The sequence below is a fragment of the Melospiza melodia genome, chromosome 9, assembly GCF_035770615.1.
Source record: "Melospiza melodia melodia isolate bMelMel2 chromosome 9, bMelMel2.pri, whole genome shotgun sequence".
In the NCBI taxonomy this organism is placed as follows: Eukaryota; Metazoa; Chordata; class Aves; order Passeriformes; family Passerellidae; genus Melospiza; species Melospiza melodia.
In genome coordinates this window covers 13,884,359-13,907,272 of record NC_086202.1, presented here as the reverse complement: position 1 = coordinate 13,907,272, position 22,914 = coordinate 13,884,359, and the positions used below count along the sequence as shown (strand labels likewise).

Genomic DNA, 22,914 nt, shown 5'->3' with positions numbered 1-22,914 from the left:
GAGGCTTGGCCTCTTCTTTCCTGCTGGGGAGAAGGGAGAAGCTGGTTCTTGGGAGCTGCTGAGAGTGTGTGGAGGTAGCCCAGGATGGAAAAGGTTGGTTGTGCCTTGGGGGATGATTTCCTACTCCTGGAGCAGCCCTGGCCAATGCATTGCCCCCATGGTGCAGGGACAGCCAGGGTTATCCATGCAATGCCTTGCAAGCAGCCCTCCCTGCCAGGGTCTTGCACGTGGGAAGCTGAAGGGCCAGTGCCCACCGTGGGGATGGAATGGCTCCAGGGGAAAACAGGCACTTGTAGCTCTCTGGGGAAGGGTAGAGGGGCCTGGGCAGCAGTCCTCAGGACCACCTGAGGTTGCACTGTTGGTGCCACAAACACAAGTCTGCCACAGCTCAGGCACTGGTATGGGAGCACTGAAACCCCACAGAGGCATTTATATGCCCCCTCCATAGGGAGGTGGTGGCAGTTGGAGGGTGCCAGCCTGCTGTGCCCTACCTCGTGCACTCACTCACCTTCAGTCTTCCCCACTTATCACACCAAACAAACACTGATATCAAAGAAACGTTTAATAAGCGGCAATAAAATACGGACCTTTAGAAAGCTCATAGGGTGAATACTGACAGTGAGGAAGAAAAGAAAACAAGGTGGTGGGAATCCTTGAGGAGTTCAGATCTGGGTCAGGGACCTTTTACCTGGAACAAGAACACAACTTTTTCCATAGGCTAGGATGAAATAAAAGACAGGAGCACAGAGTTCACAAAATGTCAACATTTAGAGAATCGATACATATTCAAAGTTCAAATGACCCAGCTCTTACAGCTATACATATTGATTTAAAGCAACTTAATATAATTTTATTTTCTTTCTTTTTTTATATATACACTTTCAAAGGTTTGTCAGGTGAGGTATGTAAACATTATCTAATGGAAACTCCTCTCCACATTTCCAACCGAGAATTCACAGCAGACAGTTCATTTTCCCAACTTGTGGCGCAGTACTTCCCACTCCTACACCAACTGGGAATGCCGTCCCAAGCCACGGCTCTCCCAGGTGCAGTCACCAGCTCCCCCTTCCCACTGCTGGTCTGTACAGTTCACATTGCTTGGGCTCAAACATACAGTACCGGACAGGAGGAATTTCAGCTCAGTGTCTAAAATTCATATAGAAACAAACAGAGAAACAAAACTCTCCCAGGGAAGCAGACACAGATGAAGGAAAAACATTTGCCATCAGGGTGGAGATAATATTCAAATGTTTTACATCCTAAGAAAAAAATTACTGTGTTGTTTCCTTTTTTCTTTTTTTTTTTTTTTTCTTTTTTTACACACCTGTTCCAAGGGTGAAGGAAGTGTGGGACTGGTGAAGGGTCCTGCAGGGCTGGAACCCAGCAGCACCCCTCACTTCATCCTCCAAAGTTAGAGACCCATCATCATAAAAGCAGATGCTGCTGACACTGCCCCACACAGGCAGCTAGACTGGAAGGTCAGAGCCAGCCACACTTCCAGGCAAAAGGGGGTTAACAAAGAAAAAAAAACCTAAACCCACTTAAGCAAAAATTACCAAATGACCTCGAACCTCCTAGAAGGAGAATTAAAATTACAGAATGATCAGCAAATGAGCAAATGACCTTCTGGAGCCAGCCCTAGGACTAGCAGTGACAGCAGTGAGCTCCCTTGGGTCACCCGTACCCACAAAGGCAGTGATTCTCTAGAGGGAGTTTGCTACCAGCAACCCCCTACCCTACCCCGCTGGTTTTGGGGGGTTCCTTGGGGGTGACAGCATCCCCCACTTTCTGCATCCCTGGGGACACTTCCTTGAGTACCTCCAGGTCCAGAGACCCCCACAAGCCATGCTGGACAGAGCCTCTGCTGGGAGCAGGGTTATTCCCACCTGGCCCTGAGCCCCGAGAGCCCCTGCCATCACAGCAGACATTATTACTACAAATCTTATTGCTTGCAGTGCCCCCTGTCCTGGGGAACAGCCATCCTGGCCGGCCATGGGAGCTCACAGCCTCCCTGGGGACCGTGGCCATCGACCAGGTCTGACATCATCAAAACGAGATGAAGAGAATTAATGCTTCAGCTCTGACAAAAACCCAAACTGAACAGCACCACCACCACCCCACCCCGCCCCATCCCAGCCCCCACGCCATCGCCAGCCCTTTGGTTGGGCACGCTGGGCAATGCAGCCCCACCCGCCACACACCAGTCAGAACGAGAACCTGTGGAAAGCCCATGAAATAAATATTTAAAAAACCTATTTACAATATTAGATCTGTGAGCATGAAGTGAGAGAAAAATGCTTTTTCCTGCCTCCAAAAAGCTTAAAAAGTAGGTTAGCATCCTGCTGCCTAGCACAACACTATCTTACATGGCACCTACACATAATATATATTCACATTTCATTTTAAAATTAGGTACTCTTAAAAACAGACTTAGAAAACATTGGCTAGCAATACAGCCCGTGGGACCGCCTGGCCTCCAGACCCATGTCACAAATGCTGGCCAGCTGCATCCCAGCTCCTTCGGCTGCCCCAAAGCTGCCAACGTGCCCTGAATCAAAACCGCCAGCTGCCCTCTGCTGCCCTTCGGGGAGAAGGTGGAAGTGCTCGTGAGAGAGAGGGCTTGTCTGCGGGGAGGGGAGCAGGGAGGATGGGGACTGTGACTTCTGCTAAGCCTAGGGGTGAGCTTAATACAAACAAGAACTCCTGAGAACATCTTAGAACAGATGGATTCATTTCACAACCACCAAGCTGAAGGATGGGCTAAATGGATGCTACGACACACAGCGGGGGAACACACGTGACATGGGGACATCATAGCCTCGTGGTTTGCTCAAAAAACCTACTGCTACAAGAAAATCTCCAGTGGCATTCCCTGTCAAGGAGGAGCCTATCCCTGTCTTGCTCCTGGGCTGTCCAGGCAAAGAGCCCAAGGATGCAGACCCAAGTACACCTTGGCTGGGGCTCAGCCCTCTTCCCCCGGCATGACTGCTGATGGTGGAAAGGTGAGAGCCCAACCTGTATGGCCACCCACACCTCCATGATGCCCAAAGCACTACCTGTACCCATGGAAGGCTGGGAATCACAGCTTTCTCAGTCACCTTCAGCTGGGAATGCAGTTGTCAGGCTGAAAGTTTATGAGTTGGAGAGAAAAAGTGTCCATCAGCAAATCTTAAAAACAGGGCACCAGTATATCTGATTGCATGTCCATTTCCTGGGAGCTGGCAGAGCTTTTGGAAACATCAGCATTTCCAGAGGTGCCACAAGACCAGCTGGGACATGGGCTGGGCTGCAGCTTTGCTCATCTGCACACCAGCAGAAAGTGGTGTGGGCAGGCAGCCAGCCCGCTCAGTCCAGCCCTGCATGGCACCCCCAGCACTGAAGGGACAGGGTGCAGAGAGCAGCAGGAACAGTTTCATCCTGCTCTCACAGCTCATGGACCTTGATCAGCAATGCAGCAGAAAGTCTGTCAGAAGCACCAGCGCTGACTGGTTCAGCTCTTCAGAGAAGTTTTGCTGCAGATCTGTCTCCCTGACTTGCTGGCAGGTGACTACAGAAACCCCACTGCACAGAGAGAACACCGGCAAACAGGACCTTGCCAGGGATGAGTAAGTGATGAATATAAATACGTGCACACCTTGGGTACATATCACACACCCTGTCAGCAGGGAAACCCATTCCAGGGCTGGCCTTGCTTAACAAGATCCTAACAGCTACAGGTAGGAGGAGCCATCCCGGGCTCAAACTGCTCTTGCTACAGCACCAACATAAGTTTCTACTCTGAGCTTGGCAAACACAGCTCCTCTCAGTGGTTTTTTATTAAAATGGACGGATTCTGAACATGTGAAGTGTGAAGACCCAGAGCTGCTGATGACAAGAGAGAGAATAAGGTAACCATGCAAATGAGAGGGAGGGGGGTGACAGCAGAGGGACAGTGAGGACATCTGTGGAGGTGCAGAGCTAAGAGGATGCTGCTCCTCGTTCATGGACCAGGGTGCATGATGGAGACTAATTTCAATAGGATGAGAAAGTAGCCAGCAAGAAAAGCCAAAGTAACAGAAAGAGACCTGCTTTGTGCGTTGTATCTCTTGAAATCCAGAGCTGAAGAAGCAGAGCAGGGAGCTGTGGGGTAGCCCAGGCGAAGAGGAGCGCAATGAGGCTGTGGATCTGAGGATGGCACTGTGGTAGTGCCAGTGGGCAGCTCTGCGCCTGCAGCACATGGAAACACACTCCATATCCATGTGGAATAAGGTACTCAATCATGTTGCTTATTTTTTTCCATTCATTAAGCTCATCTGCAGCTCCCTGTGCATCCCTTGCTTGATGTAAGAGCCACATTTATTGGTAACAGACTGCTCTGAAGCAGGGGCTGTGCCTCAGAGCACACGTCACCCCTGCCTGTCAGGGACACTGCCGAGAAGCTCAGTGCTCTGATCCCACCCTGCCTGAGCCAAGCCGTGCACACTGAGCTGGGACAGATGCCCAGAAGCTGCTCCACTCCAGCACCAATGACACCTGCTGTCCCCCAACCTTGCCATGCTTCAGCCAGTCGGTGCTGGTGAAGCCCCAGGGCGCAGGAAGAAATCCAGGACACTGGAGCAGCAGCATCCCATCTAGAAAGACTCTTTCCACTTGCTATGTATAGGGTTCTATCCTAATGGGACTCCTGCTCCCAGAAGCAAAGAAGACAGGGAGCAGGACAGCCTGCATTTACCATTTACCAGCAGCTAAAAAATGAGAGAAGAGAGCGGGAAAGCCTCAAGGAGGTGCATGGTGACCGGTGCAGGCGCTTCAGGAGTGATGGTGAAGGACGGGAAGAGGGGATTTGCTACAGGGGAATGGCGTGAGCAGCAAAGGTAAGAGCTGTGCTCACATGTACACCTGGCCCAGAGCAAGAAGAGGAAATCTGGGCCCATGTGGCTGGGCCCCAGCCAGAGGCTGGAGAAGGACCAAAAGTAAGGATGGAGAAGCAAGAGGGAAAGACACCCTGCAAAAGAGGTACAGATCAGTCACTTAACTGCCATCAATGCCCTCCTGCCTTACACCTCTCTTGAAACGCTTTAAAATCTTTTCTGATGGAATGTTTGACATATTTAATGCATGCAGTAAAAATTAAAGTAATAGATAGCTTCATATTAATCTGTACAGGGACTGACAGGCTAGATTTAATCACTTCCTACCTGTTCAGAGAGTTAACTTACTCTAGCACAATTCAAAGGAAAGGCAGAGGATTTTTTTTTTAAATCAGCCATTTCACAGTAAAGAGAAAAATGTGCCACAGCATTGTGAGTGTCAATGCTTGGGAAAGGGAGTACCTCCAAGAGAGCCAGAGGTGCTCTGTGAAGGGAGTGCAAATCAAACACCTGGTTTCATCCTCTGTACTAAAGGGGTACAATGAAAGTTTTTAACACAATTATCTGTCTTTCACCTCCCGCCCCCAGGCTTTGAGATCTGGGGTTCAATGCCAACCACGAAAAGCAATTCCCTTTGCAGGCAATCCCTTTTCAGCCTCTACTCCAGGGGCCAGCATCTCTTGAATTCATGGGCTGCACCAGAGCCTTGCTCTCATCAGGGACAAGCAGCTGAGCAAGGACCAGCAGGGCAGCTGTTAAAGGTCTGGCAGCCTCAGAGTCCACACAGTGCCCTGACAGGCACTGCTGCTTTATGTCTGGAAGGAGACTGGCATTGGAATTCCTGCAAATGGACTCTGCAGCAATGTGAAAGTGAAGCCTTGGGGATGCAATGGTTGAGCAGGGACCTTTCCCTAGCACAGACAACAGCCCTCCCTAGCTGCTGGTCATCTCTGCCCAGCAGAACCAGCACAGCCACACACTCTATGCACTTCTAACAGGTTTTTCTAAGAAAAGACAGGCACTATGACCCTGTTCTGTGACACAAGCAAGGACAAACCTCCTGCACCTTGCTGGTAAAAGGGTGAAATGCAAATTATGGTAAAAAATTAACACGAGCCAGTCCCTTATCCCAGCCTTATTTCAACTGCAAATCCTGGCTTCAGAGAGCACTAGGCAAGGCATGCACAAAAGCACAAGGTGAGGGCCATAGTTCCCTTCCTGCAGAGCACCAACATCAGGAACTCAAGCCCTTAAAAAGGGAGAGATTCAACCTTCAGTGAAGCACTACAGAAAAGCTTTGCCAACAGAGACCACAGAAATCACCACAAGGACAGGGAATTAGGAAAAGGAAGTCTGTCCAAAAGCAGAGCATGGCAAGAACGGTTCATCCCTGAAGCCAGCAAGAAAAAAGACAGATACAGCCCAGCCTGCCCAGCCGGCAGCAGCGGGTGTGGCAGCCTGGTACCTGGCACCCCTAGGGCATCTCCCCAGCCTGAGCGGGCCCTCCCCACGCACGGGTGTGCAGCGAGGAGCAGGCAGCCATCAGCAGTACAACTCCAGCAGCTACTTCACATTCTCATGCAGGTGACAGGCTGGGACACCAGCAACTGCTACCAGCGAACCGACAATGGACAGACTTGCCTTTCTCTCCCTTAGTGATGCGAAATGGTTTTGGTTTTGCTTTAAATGCCACTAAGAAGACAGACAGAAGGAGGACTCTGAAAGAAAGGGAAATGTTTGTGTGCACCCAAAGGCTGACAAAAGCTACTTCATGTGCGCGAAGGTGGTTTTCTTTCTGCTACAGTACAAGTGCTTGTGCCTCAAGTATAAAACGCAAGCCTCCAAATCACACAGACGAGCTTCTTATTTTTATTTTTAAAGTGATAAATAAGGCACTGTACTTTTAACAAAAACTGCCTGGTTCTAAGTTTAAAAGAACCCAAGGAACGTTCAAACTACAGAAACTTCCTTCTGAACAGCAGAGCCAGACAGACCAACCTCTTCTCTGTCCAAGACACATCTGCTGATGCCTAAAATCATGGGTATTTATCCTTTAACTGCGGATTTTTAAAGGCTTGCTACAGCTTATAAAAGCAGCTTTAGTTAATGCATGGTAAAGGGTTACTACTATACATCAGTTTTGTACATGGCTACCATTTCTTTGCTATTTCGGGTCGAGTCGTGAGCGTTTGCTGTGCGAACAGTCCACTTTTGCCCTTAGCTTCCTCTTGCCCTGAGACACACTGCTCTCCTGCATCTTCTTCATGGACCTTGTCAAGGTCTTCCCACTGCTGTGCTTCTTGTTGGCCATCTTCTGTGACCGTGTAGAGGACTCCCCCAGGGGCTTCTGTTTTGGGGCCTTGGACAACTCCTCGTGACTGGGAGGGAGCGCGGCCCGTCTGCTCGTGTTCTCCTTGCCCTTCCGCATGGGGAGTCGCTTCTCCAGCTGCTTTTTCGGGACTCTCTTCTCTTTCAAAGAAATTTTTCTGGCCAGCTTATTGCTCCTCTCCATGGCAGTCTGCTTTCGGGTGGTGGGAGATTTCACATTGCCCTCTGAATGCTTTATTTTACTGGCCTTCTTGGCAGGCAGCTTGTCCTTGGTGGAAGAGCTGGATCGTTCCTGGGTGCTCCCGCTCTCCTTCAGCATCTTCTTCTTCTTGCTGAGCTGGAGGTCAACTTTGGGCAAGGGATCCTCTTGGGACCTGCTCTTCCCCTTTCGCCCCTTCCCCGTTCCATCCACTGAGGGAGATTTAGCAGGAAAGGCAGCTGCTTTGATCTGCAAGGCCAGCTTTGGAGACATCAGGGGGTTGATGCACACACTTTTCCGGCTCTGCTTGCTCTCCAGGGACAGCTGGTCCCCTGGGCCCTCGCTCCGCTTCTCTGCCTTCACCACGCGCTGCTGGGCTCGCAGCTTGCCCCGAAGATTGGAGTACTTGCGCAGGATCCTGGTGCTGGCCTGCGTGGGCAAGCTGAGGGCAGGCGGGATGGTTTTGTCCTCACTCAGCTCCTTGGTGCTGGCATCAGTGGGAGATGTCTGGCTGGGAGCGGTGGCTTCTTCAACCTCTGCTTTATCCGCATTCTCACGAATTTTGGCCCAAAGCTTTTGGTTCTTGAGGTTATTCCGAGCCGGGGTAGTGGCGGCGAACTTCTTGAGATGTTTCTTCAAACGTTCAGCTTGTAGTGAGCTGGGGTAGAGACTAGAGGAAGAATATTTCTGCATGGGGACTTTCATGGGGGGAATCTCCCCTGGTAGACGGGTGTTGAGTTTTTTCACAATCACTAGAGACCTGGTCTCAGTTGTCTCCAGAAACCACTGGCATATGTCAGACAGCTTAAAGGCCTTCATAAACAGCATCTGCACAGGAGAAAGCTTCTGCACTTCCAGTGAGCCTCTGCTTTTCCGTGTTCTTTTCTTGCTTTTCCAAATCTCTTTCAGTTTGTCGGCTTTGTTCTTTACCTTGGGGGTTGGCTGGACCTCCTTCTCTAGCTGAATCCAGCCCTTCTGGATTTTCATGTACTGACTGTTGAACTCAGCAATGAGCTCCTGGTTTTCCTCTTCAGCACACCACTCCATGAACTTTGGTTTGCTGTCAGCCATGTCTATGTCCTCCAGTGCTGGGCAGTCATCATTCCCTGAACTGTGCTCATCCCTCAGTTTGGGGATTGCTTGCATAGACTCCTTCCCTGGTGTGTTCTTTTTTGCACTGTCTACAGGTGCGGGTGCATGTCGTAAGTTATAAAACTGCACAGCAACATTTTTGTGCTTTGCAGTTTTTGCTGGAAGATGCTTGCTTCCACCTCTGCTGCTGGGACACGGAGGCAAATTGGTCACCAGCTCATAGTTCACTGGCTTGCCCAGATCCCTGACACTGTCAGAGCTCTCCTTGTCCTTTGCACTGGCATTGACTGGTTTCACATCCACTTCCTCAGCATCATTTGCAGGAACAGTATTCTCTGGAGGGAGGGTAAAGTTTTTCTTCTCAGAATCAGCCTGGGTGCTGATTTCCAGCATCTCACCCTGTTGACTTTGCCTGCTGTTAGCAGAGGAGTCATCTTTAGAGGAATTTTCTCCCTCTGCAGCAGTCTCTTTTGCTAAGATGCTTTTATAGGTTTGTCTGGTAGTGACACCATTCTCCTTGCCTGGCTGCTGCTCAGTGATGCTCTCTGGAGCCTGGCCAGTGCCGGGCTCTTCGCTGGTTTTGAGCAGCACATTGGGGAAGCAGTCATTGGGGAAGTGCATGGATGCTGCCTCATCCAGCTGCACTTCTCTCTTGAACCGCTTAGCACCAGGGCTCTTGGAGAGTTTGATCTGAAGGCAAGTAAGCTGCCCAGAGCTGGAAGAACCAGAGTCCTCAGCACTGCCCTCAGCAGGTGATGGGGATCGTTGGCTTCGGAGACACCGGTCCGATGCCACTAGCACCCTCCTGCCCTTCTTGCGCTTCTTGTCTAGACTGTCTTTGGAAGAGACAGAGTCTGAGCTGTTTGGGTCGGGTGGCATTTCCCCTTCAGTGGGCTCTTTTTCACCTGCTGTGCTGTTATTCTGCATTGTTTCTACTTCCAAGATTTTGGGGAGGGGTGTGCTGACAAGCACAGCATCCTCTTGCTCAAGAGGGCTGTCACCCACCATGACTGATGATTCGGCTTCTGGTTTAGCATTGATGCTTTTGTTCACATCCCCACACTCTAAAGTGGCAGGGGGCTCCAGGGGGCTCTTCTCATCCATGGTGGCAGGGGCCTCCAGGGGGTTCTTCTCATCCATGGTGGCAGGGGGCTCCAGAGGGTTCTTCTCATCCATGGTGGCAGGGGGCTCCAGAGGGTTCTTCTCATCCATGGTGGCAGGGGGCTCCAGAGGGTTCTTCCCATCCATGGTGGCAGGGGGCTCATCAGGAGCCTGTGAGCCTGGAGAGCATGTGGAGGGCTCTGCCAGACACTGCCCACAGAGCTCAGCATTCCCTGAGCCTAGAAGCTGGGCAGGATCCCTGGCACCATCACAGGGCAGAGGTGTTGTGTCTGTAGCAGCAGAGGGCTGTGAGGAGGACTTTGGCTCTGGACTGGCAGGGGGGTCTGGAATAGTTTGTATGTCAGAGCCTGGACGACCTTCCTCCTCACCGTGTGCTTTTGAGACTGAAAAGGCAGCAACATCAGCAGCTTGGCTGCTGCTGCTGCCATCCCCAGAGCAGCCCAGGCTACTGCCAGCCTCCCAGGTGACAGTGCCTCCCACTGTGGCACCGAGGGGAGGTGACTCCCCTCCTTCAGCAGGAGGGGAGCCAGGTGGCGGCGAGCTGGCCAAGCTGTCCTCTTTCTGGGGGCTGGGTGGAGCAGAGAGGGAGAAGAACGGCATGGCCACAGCAGCTTCCCTTGATCGCAGTGCTCGGGTTTCCCGGAGCTGCATGGAGCCCAGCTCAGCTCTCTCCTTCGTTTCTCGGCCGGCTGGTGCCGCTTTAGCCAGAAGCCTCAGGGAAACCCTTTTCTCACCCTCCCGTCCTGCCCCTGCAGACCCCTCCACCGAGAGCACCAGGGGTGGTTTCGCACTTACGAGGGTCTCTGTCCGCAGTGCCGGGCTGCTCGCCCTCTCCTCGGCGCGGGAGCTCTTCACCAGCGTGCGCACGGTGGGGAGCTCGCAGCACTCCCCGTTGAAGAAATAGCCCCGCGTGCTCTTCCTGGCCGTCCTGCGCGACGACACCAGGCGCTGCGCCTCGAAATGGCACTCGGTGATGGGCTGGCTGATGTACACCACGTCGCACTGGTTGTCATAGTCATTGATCCTCAGCCCCGACGCCTTCTTGCTCTTCCGAGAGGGCCTGAGGGAGGCTGCCTTGGCGCGGGGGTGCCCACCGGGGGGGCGGTGGGCGGCTGGCATGGCGCCAGTGGGCAGCCAGCCCTCTTTGGACTTGTCGAGCATGCCCTTGTCGGCTGGGTGCAGCTGGCAGCCTGCCTTGCCCTTGGCCATGGCATGCAGGTGGTTTTCTTGCTTTGGTCTCACGTCTTGTTCTTTTGCATCTAAGTCCTGGTGCAAAGATGCTTTCGAGCCGCATTGCAAAGTGTTCTCTTTGTCGGCTCTGCGAGGGGGCGTCACTGCAAAGCCAGGATCCCAGGACTCCTCTGGGAGAGCCCTACAAGAGCTCTTTTGGGACCCCAGACAGCTGTCTAAGCTGTCCTCGCTGCCATTCACATTTGCCACTTTGACTGAGATATAACCTTCCATGAGAGTCTTACCTGCTAGCTGCTCTTTATTATCCTCACACTTCCTGACAGCGGCTTCTTGTTCGTGTCCAGCAGCTTGCTGCCCTTCCAGGCTCTTTGCGGCATGATGGAAATTCAAAGAGGAAGAGTTCAACGTGCTGAGGTATCCTTGGGTGGGGCTATCCTTTGGACTAGCAGAGCGAAGCCTGGTGATGGGGAGCTCGCAGAAGTCCCTCCTCAAAGCAGGACTGGAGTTCTCTGCTCTGTCCAGAGACTTCAGTTCCACTGGCTGCTTCGGGGCTTGTCCCGTAACATGCAGGGGGCTGTCGGCCCCTGACTGTCCTGGGTCCAATGGAGAAGGGAGCTTTGATTCAGTACAAGTAGCACCCTTATCCTGATTTTCAGTGCTTCGCTGGCTACAACCAGAGCCACAAGTAGAGGCCTCCATGCTCTCAGATTCAGATAACTGTTGGCCGTCAGAGTCTGGCTGTACTTCAGTGTATATGTCGTTTAGCACACGAATGAACTGCTTCTGGTGATGTGTACACAGTCTGACCATAAATTTTTCCAGTGGAGACTTCGGCTGATTGTTAGAGTCTATTGCTATTGTCTCTGCTGGATCCTCACTAGAGAGACAAAGAGAGAAGCAGTCACTAATATGTCTTAGGGAATATTAGTTTATGCTGCAAAACCAAAATAACCCTTCTCCTCCCAGTCAGGCACATCCCTTGCCTGACCTCCAGGTGAGATCAAGCATCCTGTTTTCCTGGGGCTGGCAGGTGTTCCTTCAGTCCCAGCATGCACACTTACATGTGCACACTGCTGGCAGGACACAGACTGCATTTTTGTTTGTCTGCCACTGCCAGAGCACTCATAATTACACTTCTGCCTAGGACATCCCAGTGTGTAGGCACCATATCACATGCTCAAAGCAAACCTAAAAAGAATCAGGCTTAATATCTGCATGGCACCTGGTGTGGAAGGCCCAGCATTTCTAGGATGGCTGCATACCTCCGCTCCCTCACTCCGCACTGCCAAGCTGGGTGGGAGCAGAGCAGCATCCCAGCTGGGCATCCAGATGCCAGGAATCTTCAGCTACTTTAAGTCTTAAAATCCTGCTTACACCTCTAGCAGAAGCTGGGTCTGGGGCCAAACTGAGCAGATCTGAGCCTCTTCTGTAGTCAGCACAGAAATTCTGGTGAGCTCCCAGCCTGCAGGACATGCAGGCAGCAATGCACTCTGTGTGGTGTTGTGCCGTTGGCACTGACCTTTGATTAGCTGCCATTTAATCAAGTGTTGCTGCAGCCGATGGGCTGTCAGCACACACTGCTTGTGGGCTTCTACAGCACAGGGTCAGTGCCACTAGCTAGCGCTCAAACCCAGGCCATTATCAGTTACCTGCTTGGCAGAGGCAATTAATTAGGACTTACTGGTGGAGAGGTTAGGGGATAATTACCCAGTGTTTTCATGAACCCATCACGAGTGCCATGCCAGGTGCTGTTATTGAGACCATATCTGTTCCCAACGGCAGCACAGGCAACTCCCACCCAGTCCTGACCACGCCGAGAGGGCCCCACGTCTCTTGGCACCCACACTTGGCACCCACACTGTCTGACACGGGATCTTTACCAGTAACGTAGGGTTGCTTTGCAGCAACACTTGCACTTTGCACCTCCTGGCCTTGTAGTGGAGGAGTGAAAGTCCTTTCTCCCCCTGCAGCCTTTCTCTGCCTGCCCCCTCCACCAGCATCAGACACTGACCTCACTCACTCAGCTGGGTCAAGGGGGGCAACGCTTATCAAAGAGTTCAGGGCCAGGGTGGAGAAAAGCAGCTTCATCTAGAGTGGGTTTTCCCTCTCCATGCTGCCAGGCACAGGGCTCAACAGGTGGATGAGGAGGAAGAGCTCCAGTTTGAAGGAGCCATCAGCAGAGAAATGGACAAGCAAAAGCCAGTGGCTGGAGCCAGCCGCTCTCAGTGGCATCAGGCACACCGGAGCCTGCCCTGGGCAGCCCTCACCTGCTCCTTACCTGCTGCTTGCTGGCTGCTTTCTTTGAACTGACACGCACCAGGGAGGCACCTCCAGTGCCCTGATTCCCTGGGCTGGTGGGCAGGGGGAGACACCTGGGGCCACTTCAGGCTCAGGGCTGACCAGGTCTCCTTTCTGCCCAGAAATGCCAGGCTGCAGCCAAGCCTGCCCTGAGCAGCTCTGCCCAGCCCTTTGCTCTCCAGTCTGCCCAGGCACAACGTGTTTTACACGCAATGAGGCTTTGCCTGCCAAGCCCAGCCTTTCAGTTTCCTTAAAGGCTTCTTAGGCTGGACTTTCCTGAAACCACCCGGAAAGGCTGAGCCAGCTCAGCTTGCCAAATGTGTCCTAACACCTCCAGAACACACTCCCGGGGTTAGCAATAAACACGTACCTGGAGATTGCTTTACTACACCCAGGTGAGAAAAACGCCCTCCAGCAACCGTCTGACCTGGTCCTACCTGGCGCTGCGATGGCTTTCAATTTGGAACGCCTGGGATTAGTTTAAATAAAAATACCCAGGTACAACCTGGCCCCTCTCCAGAGCCCTGCATGGGAAGGGTTATGTCAGCCAGGATCTCTTACACGGCCCAGCTCCTCCCCTCGCTCTGCTGAATAACAAAAGGGGATAAAAAAAACCTTTCAACCCCCCTGGGCTTGGAGCAGGGGGCTTTTTGAAGAGGCAGAGCTCAGCGTAATCTTTTTTCCACCTTTGCAAAGAGGGCGGTGACTCCTCTTACCTACTCACAAGCCCAGCTCTCAAGAGAAGCAGCCATCTTCCCCAGGGAAGACTCAATTTCTAACGACAGCAGCAGAGGTGGGGCCCTGCCCTGGCCCCCCCAGTGCCGTGCTGCCTGGGCAGCTGCGGGAAGGGGTTATGGTGGCAAAACAGCCATCTCACTCCTGGCTGGGGCACCCTCGGGTGCTGCACTCCACGGCTGTGAAGGAAGAATCCATGGCACAGGCAAAGTGACTGCCCAGGTGGGAGGAGAGGGAGAGGGAGAGGGAGAGGGAGAGGAGAGGCTGGGTGACCCCTGGTGAGGAGGAGGCTGCAAACCTGTGTGCAGAGCCCCTGGTGTGGGAGAAGGGACCAAAATGGCTGGGCACTGTCCTTTCCTGCCTTGCAGCTGTGATGCTGAGCACAGCCAGCTGCAGGTCATGCCTGCTTTGCACAGCTTGTATGGCAGAGGGGACCTTGGCTCCCTGATTCTGAAGGTTCCAGCAGCATTTCTGCCTTGCCTTTCACCCAGTTTCTTCCTCTGAAGTGTGACTGAGGCCTTCGTGCTCACTGTCACCTTATTTGCCCTACTGTACTCCAGGGAGACAATCAGAGGTACACAGAACTTGTCAAGCTATAAATTTAAAAAAAACAGAGATAAACATTTTTCCTGCTTGATAAAGGAAATAAATCCATTCAGTTTTGATGCCCTTTCTACTTAGAAGACCCATCTTGAACTCAGTGACACAGTTCACCTGGCACATTGTGTTCAGGGTCCTCTGGTGTCACGCCACTTCAGCTCAAAGAAAGGCTGCAACTCCTCACCTTGAGCTCATCTGCTCCTTCTCCAGTCCATCCCTGCTTGGGTACTGCAGGTACCTTATTCTGGGTGTCTAAGGATAACCCTGGGGCAGAGCTTTCACTGCCACCTGCAGTGAAAAGGCTCTGAGGGTGCCTAGGTCCCCACTCTGTCCTTCCTCTCTCCCTGTGCCCCCAAGGGTGCTGAGCTGCAGCCTGTGCCTCACCATCCCCAGATGTCCCAGACACACAGAGTTCTGTGCTCCCTGGGGCCTGCTAATCTGTGTGCCTTGGTACCTATCCAGCATTTTCCACTATTCCTGTCCTGGCTAGTGTTCTGGCTATCACTAATAAGTAAAACATGCCCATGGGCATTCTCTTTTGAGGCAGCTGATGGATGTAGATTGCCCACATGCTCCCTACTTAAGGCAGTTTTGGAGAAGAGCTTGTTTCTGGCTCGCATGTAAGAGCAGAGTTTCACCAAGTGCCCCACATTTTCAAGCAGAGTTGCTTATGGACAGTACAAACTGTTGCAGAGAAACTATTTTTTTAATGTGGCTTATCAGAATAGAGGAGAGGTGAGCTGACTGCAGAGCTGAAGTGTCTTTCCAGGGAAAGGTGCCGGGTGCAAACATGTTCCTCAGCCCGGCAAAAGCACAAGCTGAAGACTCACTGGTAAGCACAGAGGATGGGAATTGGGAACATGGTTTTGAACAGGAGGAAAAATTACTCTCAGGAGGCAGCCAGTCCTGCCTCTGAAGAGACAGGCAGGCATAGTCCTGCCTTTCGGGAGATACAGGCCAGCCCCACAGAAGCTGCTGGACTGGAAAGACCAGCGAAGGTGCCCAGGGCTGCCCATCCCACCCACAGCCTTCTCCTTGGTGCCTGTCCTCACCCCTTCCCACAGGGCTCTCCTAGGATTGGGTGTGCATGAGCAACGAGCCATCTCTCTCAAGGGCTGGAAAAGCCACAAGTCAAAAGGAGATTCACAACCAGTGAGAGACAATCTGGGGACCCTCTATGCCTCTAGCCAAGCTGTAGGTGCAGTCAGAAACCTGTGTGGGGTCTCCAGAAGGATTGACTGCAGTGGGAGAGACAGCCCACCTGTCAGTGGGGTTGCCTGCAGAGCCTGGGACATGGCAGATCCGCCCTTTCTGCCCACCAGCCTCGAATGCTGCCTTCACAGGGCTGCAGCTGCAGGATGTCCTCTGTTCCTGTGCTCCACACCCTCCTTCCAGCCCCACCGCACACACTACCCTGGGACAGCAGCACACAGCCCCAGTGTCCCAAGTGAATTTTATCACCAGAGCCCCTCACTGCCTCCCAGCCCTTCTTGATTTCCCAGGGCAGCCTGCTCTCTTCCCCTTGCCTGCCTGCCACAGAAGGCGTCAGAGGCATCAAGGGGCAGGAGCTGTCAGAGGCACAAGCGGAGCTGTTGCTACGCAACCCCGGCGGTGCAGCAATTAATGCTGGGGAAACATGCTGCGCTCTGAAGCTATTTGCATAGCTGCGTGCTGCAATACATTTGTTTGCATTGTGCCTCCACTGTTTAGTGGAGTTTAAAGTCAACCCTCCCCCAGCTCTTGCTGGAGGGGACCTGGGGCTTCCAACAAAGGCCACGCAGTTGGGGATGAAGGGGCTGGGGGAAGGCAGAGGTTTGTCAGTCCCTAACACCTATAGGCTGCACAGATAGAGCATTTACAGCATGGAGAGGAAGGGCCAAGTTATCTGTTTCTCCCTACACAGCCTGAGGAGCTTTTCCCAGCTCCTGCAGAGCCCCCAGCCCACTGGTGGAGTTGTCATATCTCTTCCTGTTGTACAAGGGTGATGCTGTGTTTGCTCTGCTTGTGAATGCCATAAAAAAAAGTTTTAGGGGCAGCCCAGCCTGCCTCTGGTTCTATAGTGTATTTGGGCAGGGAGCAAGAGGGGAGGAAAGAAAGGGAGAAAGAAATCAGCTAGTTCATACCAACCTACCTGGGAAGACAGTCTCCAAAAACCTGTCAATTGCCAACTGCAATCTTCTGGCTTGCCTAACCCAAGTTTTTCACTATTAAACTTGAAGCCTGTACCCTTTTTAGGTTTCCTTTTTTAGCCCTTGAACAATGGTTTGATTGATTATAAGTTTACAGGTATGTTTTGTACCTCAGAGGCACAAGAAGCAGCAGCAGAACAAAAGTTCAAGGCTAAGTGTTTCTGTTCCTTTCAGACCACTCTAAGCACCAGGATTATAGTTCTGTAAAAGAAACAAAACATAGCTATAAACTTATAAAATCCAATTCAGTATTTTTACAGGGATGACCTTTCCCCTCCCTCTCTTGATGCCAGGCAGCTGACTCGTGCCAGTTGGCAGAGAGGTGCCTTGCACCCCCCAAAACCAGAGGTACCTCTTGAGTACCCCACCAGGCTGAAAGGTACCTTGGAAACCTGACTAAAAGCAGAGATTTGAGAAATGTGGATGACTAAGAAGAAAGCCTGACTGGTGAGCAGTGCCCTCCATCAGCTGAACCCAAAGCACTGGCCATGCCCACTGGGAGCCCAAGCTCTGAGGCAGTGTCTCACTGCCCTTGGGTGGCACCTCCAGCCCTGCTGGTTTCAACCACTTAATTTATTTTTCAGGGTGAGTGGAAATGCCTTTTTGAAGGGTTGCAAAGGAAGAACAGACTCTTAAAGGGGACCTGCGCACTGCTGGCAGTCAGGTGAGCTGAGCCCAGCCCCAGGGGCGCATGCCAAGCATGCACTTGGAAGGGGCTGTGCTGTGGCTTCCCAAGGACAGGCTTGCTTTGCCTGTGCTGGAGGGCTGCATGCAGAGATCTTACCCGGCAGAAGGGGGAAATGGGCTCTCTGCCAGTCCCAGTTCAGCTTGTTGGAATGGCCATGCAAAAGCAAACATGCTGGGAAAGGCATGGAACCATCTGACTGTGCTCAAACCCATCTCCACTCATAGCTGCAGCACAGACCTCGTGCCTTGAGAGGTGCAGGATGTGCTTCCTTCTGCTGGCAGAATGGATGTCCCCTTGAAGGGGATGGGCAAACCAGCCATGGGCATGAACAGTGTAAGCCACTGAAGCAAGATTTTCTGGAGCTCATCTTTCAAAGCCCCAATTAAAAGGCTGACACTGGATGCACCAGTTTAAATGCCTGTATTTCGATCCTCAGAAATATGCCTGGCACCTCACACTCCCCACACAGATGAATGAGTCCCTTCACACCTCTGTGGGTGCTACAGTAATTCTCCCTCACTGCACTGAAAAAAAATAGAAAAGCAGCATGCAAAGAGCCGTGGCTCCACATAACAGCTAGGAAGGAGAAAAAGCACTCTCCTCTAAATTAAAAGCTGAAGTTGTGCAAAGCACAGCCAAAATAACTATGGAAATATTGCTGCCAGGTTCTCAAGGCCCCAGAATTTACTCCGTCCTTGGTGACGCACTTGGGGATGGACTGAGCTTGTATTTCAGCTGAAAAGCAGGAAGAAACAAGTTATAGGTGGGTTTTGTTTGGCTGGGTTTTTTTGTCAGCTGCATGTATTCATCGACATATCCAGGTTGTACAATCAGCCAAGTGACTGGACAAGTAACAGACATCCATTATAGATTCACACTTTTAACCCTTCAGAGTAGTGTCTTTTATTTGTTTATTTATTTTTAAACTAATTTAACATTATAAATCACTTCTCCCCACCTGTAACCAAATAGAAATCAAACAAACCAAAGCTGGTTTTACATTAAAAAAAACCAATAGCAGCATCAAATAAGTTTTGCATTTTTATATTCCTGTCATAACTTCCTTGACTCCCACCTTCCCCAAAACCCAACTGTATTCTATAGTACTTCATCATCATTGTAATATTTCTAATATAATATTTAATGACTAATTAAAAATGTTATCACTGAGCTATTGCTTTAAAACCAAGGGAAATTTATCATGTTGGAAATACTATTCTACATACTAACTTTCAAACCCTTTCCAGAATTGTCCTTGCTAATTTTTCTAATTATCAAGATCATTTGGGATCTTCCCTTTAAGGAAAAAAAAATTACCATGACTGTTTCCTTCTGAGGCAGTACCCAGAATCTTTGCTGAGCTAGGTGCTCCAAAAGGATAGATAGCACCAGAAGACCAGAATAGATAGAAAAACAGACAGCACCAGAAGACAGATAACAAAAGCATGCAGGGCAAAAAAAAAAAGTTCTTACAATGATTTTCACAGCTTTGCACGTTTTATAAAAAGCAGCACCCAGTTAAGAGAAGGGGGAATGAACCACAGGGACTGTGGAGTAGAGAGGGATGCCCTGAGTATCTTTAACCATTCCAGGAAGATATACTGGCTCTGCACCTGAGGTGGCACAGGTGTATAACCTCTCCCCTGCTCTGTGTCCATCACAGTCAGTCCTGTCTGTCCTGGGGACAAAGCTCTCTCTCCCCAAACTTCAGACATGCACACACAGGTCTGCTGGAGTTACTGTAATAACTGCAGGGGTTCAACAACTGTCAAACTCCCACTGAAAGTGCACTTATCTACTTATCTGCAGTAATGAGGGCTTGTGACAAGGATAGGCTGTGCTGAGAGAAATACCACCTTCCCCTCCTAAGCTGAACGTACACTGAAAGGTGGAAGAAAACTCAAATGCATTGGACACCCTCCCCTAAGACTTTCCTGGTCCCAGTTCCAACAGACACATTGCCATGCACAGCTACTGCCTACTTCTAGAAGTCTTCAAGGATTTCAGATTCTGTAATTATCCAGGTTGGGGTATTTTCCCAACATGGACATGAGAAACCAAATGCAGGAGCTTGGTTGAGCACTCACTAGAGCTAACCACACTCAGCACAGCCCAGTCACCAAACCTTGGGAGGGGCCAGTGGAGACATCTGAAGAGGAGAGGGTATCCTGGGTGTAATTAACAGATGTTGGGGGATATGACCCCATTTCAGACAACCTGGAGATTCAGATAATTGGGCCTCAGATAATCAAGGCCACATTGTTAATAGAAACAGTATCACAACTCCTAAGGGCGGCACTCCCCATATGCCAAGCCAGCCCTGCTTGCAGGGGAATGCCTGGTGAAATATGAATTAGCAGTTTGATACATGTCCCTGCTCTCTGTCAGCTGCTGGGCTGAGCAGCAAAGCCTGTTTCTCATGCACCACTTTGGCTGGCTGCTTGGGAAATAGGTTAAGGCAGAGATGTGGATTGCAGCCCTGGATGCCTGGGGACAAGGCTGTCTCAGAGCTGACGGGCTAGGTAAGCTCTATTTTGAAAGTGGGTTAATTTAGCTGCCATTCAACTACCATTAAATGATGTAGGTTAATTTTATAGTCAGATAACTATTAAGAAACCAAAACATAAGGCAGGAAATGTCTCTGTGCATACCAGTGAGGAGAGATTTCCTCTGCGCTAATGCATACCCCTCCCCTTCAGCTCAAACCTCTCATCCTTCCATTTCAGCACATCCCTCACATCGTCTTTTTTTTAACCCTTGTCATTACACACTCTTGTCCTTCCTCCCTCTTTTAAGAGAGTCTATTCTTCTTCTCAAAAATTCACCTTGATATCCTGGCCCACAATTATTTTTCTCCCTTGTTTATATTGTCACACATTGCAGTGCTAGAGGAAGACTGACAAAATTCAAACCACATCTGACCCTGGCAGATGTCCACTAAGAAAGGTTCCATCTTCCCCCACACAAGGCAGTATTTGTGCAGCTACGTGGTAAATTGAGGTAGGGAACTACACCTTGCTTATTAGTATGAACATTCTATCACTACCAATACACCCAGTTTACTTTAGGGGTATTTTCCATATTTAAAGCCTCCTCAATTGGCATTTTACCCTTTGTAAATGGATGCTGCAGTTGAAATGTACTTTATCTCTGTGTGATTTTCCTTAACACAGCATAATGATTGGCATTGTTTGTTTCTTTATACTGGTGACAAAACCCATCAATTGGTGGTTTGTCATAAAAGGAAAAATAAAATAAAATAAAATCATCAACAACAGCTTATGCCAGCAAAGGAACAGATCCTTTGGAAAAAGCAGAGGTGACTCATCACTCCTCATGTGCAGCGAGGAAGAAGCAAGCATCAGAGCCCTGCAGATCCCCCCGAGATGCCTCCACAGATTGCCTCCCTCTGACTTCTGTGCTTTCCTGGTCCCTCCAGCAGGAAAATGAGTCCCTAACTTTTGCAGAGAAAGCCAAAGCGATGATGACCCATTAGCACATCCTGCCCATCAACCAATCACAGCTCTCCTCTACTGCAGACATTTTTTATCATATTAGCAGTAAGTGCACTATGCAAACCCTGAGAGCTCACAGAAATGAACTCGCTCTCAACCACGCAGCTGTAATGAGACAACAATGCTCACGGGACACTGCCATTTGCACTGTGCTTTTTATGACCAGAGAAATACAGAACGGGGCTGTACCCAGAAATCGCAGCTAAACCACCTCTGAAAAATCCTGCTCACAGCAACTCAGATGGTCAGACAGTGACACCAGAGCCCAAACAATGCATGTTGTGAGAATTCTGACCCACAAAAGGCTGACTGCCAAATTCCCTATTGTCCTGCTGAGGCCTTGCCACTCTGATAAATCTTGCAATGGAAGTCCTTTTTTTGCTCATGAGACACAAAAGAAGAGAGGAAAAAGCCAAATCAATCTGCTTTATACCAGCACTAAGGCACTACCTTTGTAACTTTGATTTTAAGCTTTATAATTGTTATTCTATTACAATATTACATTATATAACTTTTATTGCAAATTCAATAGTACAATTGAATGCAGAGCATATTTCTTTTAAATCCTGAGTTATGTTATTTTGCCTTTTATCAATTAGAAATCCAGTCTACACTCAAACACAAGTAAATACACCAACATAAGGACAGGTATGTGCAAGGTGGCTAGAACTAAAGAGCAGATGAGTGGTCAACTTTACCATACACACTTGTGTCTGTCAGAGAAAAACCAATAGAGGGCCTGAAACAGGGGCAAAACTCTACTTGCTTTTGAGCATGAGCAGCAAAGCTCACTGAATTCCAGCTTGATAGACCTTTAGTGAGCAGTAAGGTCAGGCACAATGGCCCGACCAGAATTTAGTTATTAACAACCACAATTCAGGTACCAAGTAAGCTTGTTTAGCTTTTGCACCTTGAGCTGATGTTTGATGAATAGAAACAAGAAAAAAAAACAACTGTACTTCTGTACAAACAGAGTGTATTTGCTATGGTAGCTTCTTATGCAAAACCAGAATCCTACTGACTCTTTTTTTACGGTCTCCTTTCAAAATCAAGTAGCTTGTTTTTAAACCCTTGATAACACCTCACATGCAGCTAGTTGCTTTAAAGACCTGAAAGGAATCTGAGGAAGATACCATGTGTGACCACAGTGCACCTGAAAGCATTGAAAAAACTATAATATCACCTTCACCTGAAAGGGGAACGTAGTGGAACTAGTGGATCCTCCAAGCAACCACCTCAGGCTTAGATTACAGCAAGGGACCCAGCACAAATATTGGCTGTGTGTATGAAAAACCCCTTCACACATGGGGGAAGCTGTTGGACTTCTCCTAGTGTCAGGTGTTCCCTGCAGTCCCAGAGTAACTCAACAATTAGTGTCAGGGCCTTCCTCCAAAGCTCAGGGAGAAGAAAGGCTCAGCTTTAAGAAAGGAAACCATAAAAGCCCTTTTCAAAGTTAGGAATGTCATTCCAAATGAGTTAAGCAAGCCCCACACTTTAATAGCTGGGCAGGAAGCATCTGGGACATGAGACAATGGGATCTTGCATATCAGCAAAAAAATTTTCCAAACCTGAGCAGGTGTAACCTATTTAGCACTGTAATTTTTACAGGCAGTTTGCTGATAATCCTCTACAGACAAACCACTCCTCCTGTCAGCACACAGCTGGCTGATCTGCACCTGGAGCAGGAGCCCAGCAAAGGCAGGCAAGCAAGCTGTGACCAAGCCAGCCCTGGAAAGCACAGCCAGGGAGACAAGGCAGGAGCCACACAGCAACAGATCCACTGCAGGCTCGGGCACAGGCAAGAGCTGAAGCCTCTGCCCCATCCCCATGGTGTTAATGTCAGGGCTGGGTGGGGTGTGGTCCAGGACTCCGGTCAGCTCCTTCAGGAGATGCAGCTGTATTTTCATACAGGCAACTTTTGTATGTTCGGGCAGCAGTGCTTGGGCTTCTGTGCTCTGAAGGATACCTTAAGCACTTCTAATTTTAGCTGAGCTTTTAAACAATTCCTGGAAATCTGAGCTGTAGCCATCTCATACGAAAATCTGCCTTTTAGTTAAGTGTGTTGGGAACAGACTCCTGCAGAGCTGTTAGACACCTGCAGAGGAGG

The 22,914-nt window shown here is 50.2% G+C and overlaps 1 protein-coding gene across 11 annotated transcripts in view; it reads right to left on the bottom strand.

The window, feature by feature from the left end:
• Window positions 1-6,690: 6,690 nt before the first annotated feature.
• LCOR (ligand dependent nuclear receptor corepressor) overlaps window positions 6,691-22,914 on the bottom strand; it is an 83,500-nt gene continuing 67,276 nt past the window's right edge. For 10 of the 11 annotated variants that reach the window (XM_063163360.1, XM_063163357.1, XM_063163359.1 and 7 more), the window contains one exon: window positions 6,691-11,659. In XM_063163360.1, coding sequence (XP_063019430.1) covers window positions 7,015-11,659 — 4,645 coding nt within the window. In that variant the 3' untranslated portion in view covers window positions 6,691-7,014. Of the gene's footprint in view, window positions 11,660-16,714; window positions 16,806-22,914 lie in introns of all 11 variants that reach the window. The other variant, XR_010028700.1, reaches the window with a different exon arrangement.